The 9134-nt window shown below is 34.4% G+C and overlaps 1 protein-coding gene across 1 annotated transcript; it reads left to right on the top strand.

Annotated features, from left to right (window-relative positions):
* The first annotated feature begins 2569 nt into the window (after positions 1 to 2569).
* On the top strand, positions 2570 to 5957 carry LOC110035636. The gene is made up of 2 exons (XM_020739900.1): positions 2570 to 2783; positions 5520 to 5957. The coding sequence occupies exons 1-2, from the start codon at positions 2708 to 2710 to the stop codon at positions 5678 to 5680; spliced, it is 237 nt and encodes a 78-aa protein (XP_020595559.1). The 5' UTR covers positions 2570 to 2707; the 3' UTR covers positions 5681 to 5957.
* Positions 5958 to 9134: the final 3177 nt, after the last annotated feature.

Genomic DNA, 9134 nt, shown 5'->3' with positions numbered 1-9134 from the left:
AAACAATTTTTGAAATCCTACACTGATTATGAATTATTGGCAAGGAGAAAGTTTATTTTTATATATTTTCTAAGTCATTACATTTGATTTTACTTGCATATTATAGAATTTAATAAAGCTAATTTTCATCCTTATATAGTTGCTGCAATCTTAAGTAAGGTTTTCTTAAAGTTAAAATTATTGTATTTCAGTTTATTATATTCTTGTTTTCAGCTTCGTCGTGGAATTGATACTGGGGTTTTTAAATAAAGCTCTATATTACTTGAAACGATACGTATACTTGTGTAGTACCCCTAGTGAGAGAACTAGTTCTTTAATTTTTATCATATTAAATTTGTTCTCACTAGCTGCTAAATATAATTTGGGTCAAGTTTTTGGCATATTAAGAAACATAAAGATATGCGTAATTTTTGGTTGGGTCACTACCATCAACATTAGCTTTAAGAAATGGTAATAAGGTTTAATCCTAAGAATATGTTGTGCTTCAATTCTGATATTGTGAGCAGGTTTGGTAGTGATAACAACAATCTTTTTTCCCAATACCCGCAATTAACCTTCTAGGACCATGTTTTGTGGATTTAAAAAAGAAAGTTTGATGTGAGTAATAATTATGTTAGTGAGGAGAATTCCTCCTGGTGTTTCCTATGATTTCTCTCTAACCATATAAACCAACATCAAAAATAAGGAAAAAAAGTTTTTAAGATGCTTCTTATAGTCATCATTCTTTTAATTCATTGTATTGAACATGTAAGCTGAGGAAACATACTTACTACATCTTCCATGCAAAAATCACATGTTTAGCTCTATCACTTCCATGCAAGTAGGAAATCTTAATGAAGTAGTTTACTTTCATACTTGTAAACTTATGTGTAAAGTTTTCATGATTGTGACCTTATGTGAAAGCCTTGCATGCTTAAATTCATGCCTTAGGTAAAAAATTTCCATGCTTAGCTACATGTCTTATGGCCAAATGCAAGTTGGATGTCGTATATTTTTCAAGCCAAATGCATGTTAGATCTCATATGTTTTTCCATACAAAACACAAGTTGGGAGGTTTATGTTTCTATGTGAAAATTCATATTCTAATTGAAATCAATGTTTGGGCTTACATGCATAGAAGAGGATTATTTTATATGTTGAGTAGTAGTGAATCAGTTACAAAACTAACTATTGTTATAAAAATATACAATGTGCTTAATGTTAATTATTTTTATTAAAAAATGCATAAATTAAATGTGCTCAAAATTGACTATTTTTATAAAATTATATGTATATTAAATGTGCTCTAATGTAACTCTTTTTTATAAAGTTACATATAAATGTAAATGGCTCTAAAAGATTTATCTTTACATATGTTTGAGTGAGCCTCAAATAGAAAAGTGATTTCATAAAGTGAGATGAGTTTGTGCATGCTTTAAGATCTACATTTTCAAAATTCATCTCTAGTATTTAAAAATAATATAGAATTTTCAATAAACAAAAAAACAATAATGAAAATAAGGGAATTTTTTTTTTGTAATGACTTCCCAAAATTCAAACTTAATAAAATATTTTCAAAAGTGAACCTCTCTAAAACATAAATAGAAATTATCAAAAAAAAATTTAAAATTAAAAATATATAATCTTTGCTTTAACTTACTAAAAGCTTAGAAAAACAAAAGAAAAAAGAAAAATAAAATATTTTCAAGAATAAATAGAACCTTTTCTAAAAACAAAGATTGGCAAAAAAATTCAGGAGAAAGATAAAACAAAATCCTTCATATGTCAAACTCAAGTAAAAACTTTTTCAAAACAAAATTCAAACAACCCTAAACTTCAAAAAACCCTCAAATTCTTTCAGAAGAATTTCTTGAAACAAAGTAAAAAACTTTTCCAAAATAAACTTGAAAAAAACCAAACTTTCCAAAAAAAGAGTTTTTCCAAATAAAAAATGAAACATTTTACCAGTAATCAAATTTAAAAAAGAAACCTTTAAAATCTTCTTTTAAATGATCTCATTCCTTAAAAAAACTCTCATGAGTATACTGAATAACTAACTAATACAAAACTTGTGCATGTTCAGAAGTATAGCCTATACATGAACTTGTTCTCTACCAAGAACATATGATCCATAAGTTTAACCCTCAAGCACACAAGATTTGGACAATTTCATGTGTATACACTTTCTAAATTAAGAACTATTCATATGTTCATAATATTTTCATGTGACAAAATAAAATACTTCACCAAATCTGTCTCTTTCATATGTAAAAGAATCTTTTGAAAATAAGCATGTGATTAAGACTTTTCTTGGCAAATAATTATATATATATATATATATATATATATGAAATTTCCCAATATTTATTTTGATTTAAAAAATATTCTTCAAACGCATGTTTTAAATAAAACCTCAATTAATCAAACAAAACCGGTCTAAAGATAGTGACGTTGAAAAATGGTGTTGAAAATAGCACATGAATGATCTTGTTGAACGGTTCATTTTGCACGCGCAAATGGCAGCGATTCTGTCGTAATAAACGTTTACGTGAGGGCTTTTTTTGTAAGTTTGCAGCAAAGGGCATTTATAGGTCAAGATCCATCGTGGTCCAACGGGTTGATGGCCGAGGAAACAGAGAGGAAGGATAGAAGTGGAGTACTGTGGCTGCGGGTGCGGAGCATTTTAAGAGGCAGGCGAGATTAGCTTCGGGAATCAAGGTATTCGGAGATGGAGTGGTGGCGGAGGATGGTAAAGAGGAGCAGTGTACCGGCGGCTGCGGAGAAAGAGAAACGGATGAAGGACGGTAAGTTTGCCTCCCTATCTTTTTGTCTTTGTGTTGTGTTATCACTTGGGCAGCGGTGGCTGGTCATGTACGGAGAGACGGTGGTGATCGTCTGTTGATCTCCGTGGCCGGGATATATTTTAGATCTTGAAAAATTATGATTTGCTTCCTTTACATCTAATTTTAATAAGTTAATAAATATTCATTTTTTCTTCCTGAAACATAGCACTCAATTCCTATGTAATTACACATAGCACTCAATTCCTATGTAATTACATATTTAAAACATAGCACTCAATTTAAGCAGGTAAGGAAAATTTTCTTATAATTTAATAAGGGATAGATTTCTGACCTTTTAATTCTTCTTTTTGAGTGTTAAATTCTTAGATTAATAAAATTATACATTATTAGTTGATAGTGGTGGGGTTTAGAAACTAAGTACTGGCCAATGGATTTTCTTCAACTGCAGCACTAAGAGATGAGCGGCTGCTCTCCCAGTTTCCTTCCTGACTCATTCTGCTTCCTCTGTAGAAAAAAGAAATAAAATAACACTAAAATAAAGTAGAGAAAATTACATACATAGCAACTAATTTTTATGGATTTATCTATCTCAAATTTATACACACGGCACTGTATCAAAAAGTTGATTTGACTATCAAAAGATGATGATGAGTATTATTTTTTATATAATATTTGTAAATATGAAAATATAGGTGTGAGATTGATAAATATGAAAAATTTAGATGTTATATATGTAAAAACCGCAATAAACAAAAGCTTATATCTATCTATCTATATCTATATATCTATATAGCTATATATATATACATATGTGTGTGTGCGCGCGCGCGCGTGCGTGTGTGCGTGCAGCCTTGGCCTGTTAGTGGCGGGGTCACTATAAGTCTCCTCAGATCGAGGGTTTGATTCCACCGTGGCGCGGGGGCTCTTGAATGTTAGGCACAGCGCAGTGTCACCTCCCAAAAGAGCCCTTAAGAGAGGTGGGCAGCCCAGGATTTAAATACTGTTTTTCGGCCCTACACCTAGCCGACCCGTCCACGTCACGCCCTCGTCACGGATTGGCTCCACCGAGGGTCCCACTAGACCATTGAGAGTCCACACACCTGGCAGACAGTAATTTGCTCTAATATCACTTGTCACCTCCCAAAAAAGCCCTTAAGAGAGGTGGGCAGCCCAGAATTTAAATACTGTTTTTTGGCCCTACACCTAACCAATGTGGGACTATTTGTCAGTGACAGCAGATTCTCATTATGGAGCCAAAAAGTGTATGAGAAATCGATATTTTGGCTTCTGCCAAATATCAATTTTCTTATCTATCTATATATATATATATACACACACACACACACACCTTACTAACATTTATTCTTAAAGTTTATTACATTTCTTATAAGTTAATGGTGTAACTTTCTAAACTATAATTTACTTCTTTATTTTGTAATATCTGGGTATTTATTTTGTGAATAAGAAATTTTTGTATGCAACAAGAAAGTCAAGATCCCTTTTTTATGTGCCCACCCTTCAATAAAGGATATTTTATACCTAATATTTAATCTGCTGCTCATTAAGTTGAGTTTTATCTTCATTAGCTGGTTCCATATAGTATAATTAAAATTTTAACCTTTATATCTTATAAGAAATGTATATTTATAAATATATTAACCAAGCATGCGCTTCTCAATTGTTGACCGGTTTCATATTTTATTAACGATGACTTTTATACGATTACTGGCACAAAATTAACCAACAACTTCATGTATTAAACCATATTATTACATGGCAATTGAAATTTTTTTTTTGGTTTTTATACTTTTTTTTCCATGTGTTTGAGAGCAATTTGTGCTCTTAAGTGGTCAAGTTCTGTTGTCTACATCAATACTGTCTGCATAAAATTTTTAGCACTTACATAAAAGCCTAAAAAATCTTCCTTTTTTTCAGTTTTCCCAATTTTATGGTGTTCTATTACTCTAGAGTGCGCTGTAAATGAGCCGGGTTTGAGCGGGCTTAATTAGGCTTCGCTCGTGTTTGGCTAATTAGTTATGTTTGAAATTATTGTTAACAGTGTTCTTCTTTGGCTTAGTTTATATATTGTTGTTCATGTTCGAATCTCTATGATTCATATGCAATAAAAAATGCAGAATCACATCATCACACGAGCTATAGTGATTTAAACTTAAGATAAAAATATACATAATATGTTATTATATAAATAATATATATAATTTTTTTTTTAATTTCGAACTAAAACTAAGCACAATCAAACAAAGAATCGTTTATAGTTCCAGCCCAAAAAAATTATATGTTCTCTGAGCCAACTTTTCGTTTTAAATATACATTTTTTTTTAATTCAAAGTGGAATCCACATGTATTGCATTATCATATATTTTATTCAGAAATTTCTATAGGCATAAAACTTACGACAATCAATGTTGATGTTACAGTTATATGTTATTAATCGGCTCGAACCTTTTATAAGAAAATAAAAGCAAACTACTTGCCATTAAAGTAATGTTTGCCCATTTCGTGCTCTCCTGTAGGGCACTCTCCAGGGCATTTTAAGCCCAGTTGACTACCATGCCTAAATACTCATTTATTGCAATATTAACTGACTTTCATTATGATGGTAACTGGCTTCATTGTAAGGGGCTGATTCTATATCACATAAATAACAATATTGTTTGCTAAGGTTCTTCACATAATTTTATTCAATTTTACAATATTGTAAAAAAATTTTTGCAGGAGGTGGATTCGTACAACTCCATGATGCCATACAAACGTGCGAGTATAAGGACATATTGGTGATGTGGGAGATGCTCCAAAATCCACATACAGAATTGATACAAGATTCAAAGCCTAAACAAGCAGACTGCAAGATTATTGTGACCTCATCACAGCATTAGCTAATCCATGCATGCTTGGATGGTCCATATAATTAATAAGGAAGCCATGGAGGGGCATATGAAATGTTTTATTAACTCCCACTATTTTTGATGGCATGTACATAGGAGAAACATGTTGATCATGTCATGTTGGATGCATGGTTACATGGATGAGGGTTACTTGTTATTTGTTACTATGTTTGAAGATGCAACCATTATTAAAATATATGGTTTTAAAAAGTAAATGACAATGAAAATGGAAATAAGAAAGGGATTTGTGATATATTATTAAGAAGTTAAAATAAAATAACTTCTGAATTTTTCAAGTGGCATTGCCATCTTCCTTGTATTATTTTTCTATGCCTTTGAATTATCCTTTTGTTATAAAGCGAAAAGTTTGTGCTCAATCAATGATAGAAGTTTGTTCTCGTTCAAAAGAAGTTATAGAAGTTTGAGTGTTGTGTTGATTTTTGGTTCTATTAAAAAGGAGAAAGTTAGAGCAACTTAATTTTGTAAACAAACAAGTTTCGAACACACTATTTTAATTTTTAGCTTATTATTCAAATAAATATTGAGTGTTTATTTCAAACAAAGAGTTTGTGGATTTGGTGTGAAACTAGATTTAGCACGATTCTAGAACAAACTTTGAACCTGATGTGTGCTAGAAAATTTGTGGCGGTAGAGTAATGGATTATCGTCTTAGCATTATACGAGAATTCAACACATATAGATAAAAGAAAAGAAAAGAAGTAAGCACGAGGAGACGCCACAACTTCTTATGTGGAAAACCCTTGAAAGGGGAAAAAACCACGGGGCCTAGCTCAGTTGAAATAGTCCACTATGAATGATGAGTACAAAGGTACATTCTTCTCATGAATTAGGGAAGATGATATTACAAAGTTGTATAATTATAATCTAGTTGCTGCTCTTTGTGACAGCAACTTACTTATAAGAGTCATTATTGATTGTTGTGGAGGTAGTAGTCCATTGTGAGTGTTGTAGATAATTGTTCCAAAAGCGTTGATTGGTCAGAGAAGTCATAATAAGCAGTTACGGGAACTGTGAATCACGTAGATTGTAGTTGTCGAATATTAATGACATCCATAGACCGTGGGGGTTGGAGTCAGGAGCTGCACGAACTGATGACCACGTAGGTCGTTGAGGTGAATATTGATGATGTTCGTAGGCCGCTGGTGCCAAAGTCGGGATTTGCATGAGCTGATGACCGTGTAGGTTGTTAGCATATTGATCATAATGGTGAGCTCTTATCCTACAGACGAGAGAGTATTTTCCAAGTTAAAACATTGGCCGACGACATCTGAGCAGCGGTGGTTGACGGCGATCGACGGGTGTTGACGACGGCTGACGGTGGTCGACGACAGTCGGGGGGAGTTGGACTTCAGCTCATTCTCAGAGCTTTCAATTCTCTTTGAAGCCTTCAGTCCCTCTTCTCATGTGAGGGGTGGGCTCTATTTGTAGTGTTCTGAGTGCAATTAATGTAAGAATATCAATCATTTTGATTGGATGGTCCAGAACAGAGAATTTCCTCTGATAATGTCGTGTTTAATGGATATTTAGTGTCTTAACAATGTCGGAATTGAGTGAACTTGATCTCGTTGGATTCGTCTTGTCGTGCATAGGCCCTCACCCGCACGCCCCTCTCCCGATCGTTCTCCTTCAGTCGGCCTCCTCTTCCTTTCGGTTCGGTCGAGGCCCGCTCCTCTTGGTGATGCCTTGACCCGAGTGAAACCCTAGTTGCACGCCCTCCTCCCTCCCCCCTCGCGTGATGGAAAGTTGCTCTTGTCCTCAACATTCTCTGCCCGAGGATCCTCCTTCCCGAAGTCATGCCTGCCTCCACGAGCTGCGAACTTCCTTCCTTGGTAGGTTAACCCTGACGAGCTTGTTCCCTGAAGCACTCAATTGGCAATCCCCTCTTCTTCCCGATGCTTCTCTCGCTGCTACCCTGCTCACCTCTGAGTCCTTCGCTCTTTGGTTGTCTCACCTCCGGTAAGTAGAGGGCATCTCTTCTCCTCCCCTAGGCTAAAAATAACCCACTTAGGGTAGTGTTTGGGTTGGCCGAAATTTTGGTGTGAGGAGGTGCTGCAAAAAATTTTCTTAGGCTTGTTCTTACATTTTCCTTGAGTTCTGTCTCAAGAGGTAACCCTTTTCCCTCCCTTAACTGCTCTGTCTTCTTGGTTTGCCCGGTACTCCTTCCTTCGTTGCTCGATACTGTTGTGGATTTCTTGATGTTTCGCTATCTTGCTTGGTCTTTTAAAAAAAAAAAAGAAGAGAAAGTTTTTTATTTTATCCCTAAAGAGTTGGTGAATTTCAAGTATGTGGGATTTCTTGGCTTTTATATCAACAAGTTTTCATGATAATAATCATGTTAGCTTAATCCCTGCACACCTCAACAAGTATGGGAAACTGACGTATTTGAGCCTTGGATGCTATGAAAAGTTTTGACCCGAAATTTCAATTCACCAAAACTTACATTGCTAGTTCTTTTTATTTTCTGGAAAGTTTACATACGTACCACTCTTCTTTGAATATTTACATGTGAAATAAAAAAAAGGGGGAAAGTTACATGCTGCTCGACTTCCTGAGACTTACATATACACCACCCAATTCCTTCATATTTATGTATATAACACCTGTATTTAAATGTGAAGTTATAGATGTGGCTGCAGATTTGAGGCTATTTATAGAGACTTAACATTCTTCTAGGAGTGTTGTGTCCAAGCAGTACATGTGGCATGTGACATCTAATCTTACCTTCAACCTCATACTTTCATTTGTTTATGATGCACATAAGACAAAACTTGGAATTTATGCCGCAAGCTTTGTTAATGATGCAAACTTGAGTCATGATTACAGTTGTGGTTATTTAACATGTTAGTGAATAATTCTCTTAGGTTTCTCGATAGATTGACAGCATTTACATACATACCACCTAATGCCCCTGCATTTACATATTTAACACCTAAACTTAAATATCTTTACTTCTTGGTTCAGGTTTTCGGTGCTTATGTCTGATACATAAGTGCGCATATATAGTCTTTTGTTATATATGAAACCATCAAGCAATGTCGCAAGTAGGTCGGTTTTGTTTTGGGGCTTTGAGCGGTGATGACAAAGGCACACCGGTGGTAAAGCGGAATAATATTTCATCCTACAACATCAGGACCCAATCCAGGGACCTGATGAACTGTAGGATGATAATATCATTCACCGAAACAAGACTAGCGTGGGACCCTGTCGGCACAATTTTTGGTGTGGGGTTTGCCCGTAAGAAGCTGTCGGTCATCGAAATTGAAATCCCGTTGCCCGCTTCGGAAGGATGTTTTTTTTAAAAATTTTTATTTTTGAAAAAGATGAAGTCAAACTGACCCCATAATTTTCATAGTTTAGATGAAAGAGCATTTTACTTCAAATTCTATATCTATCCCGAAGGATGAACACAAGAATTGAGGGTAAG

The sequence above is a fragment of the Phalaenopsis equestris genome, unplaced genomic scaffold (genome assembly GCF_001263595.1).
Source record: "Phalaenopsis equestris unplaced genomic scaffold, ASM126359v1 Scaffold198678, whole genome shotgun sequence".
Classification (NCBI taxonomy): domain Eukaryota; kingdom Viridiplantae; phylum Streptophyta; class Magnoliopsida; order Asparagales; family Orchidaceae; genus Phalaenopsis; species Phalaenopsis equestris.
The sequence above is the reverse complement of the archived record's forward strand: the minus strand, read 5'-3'. Positions and strand labels throughout refer to the sequence as shown.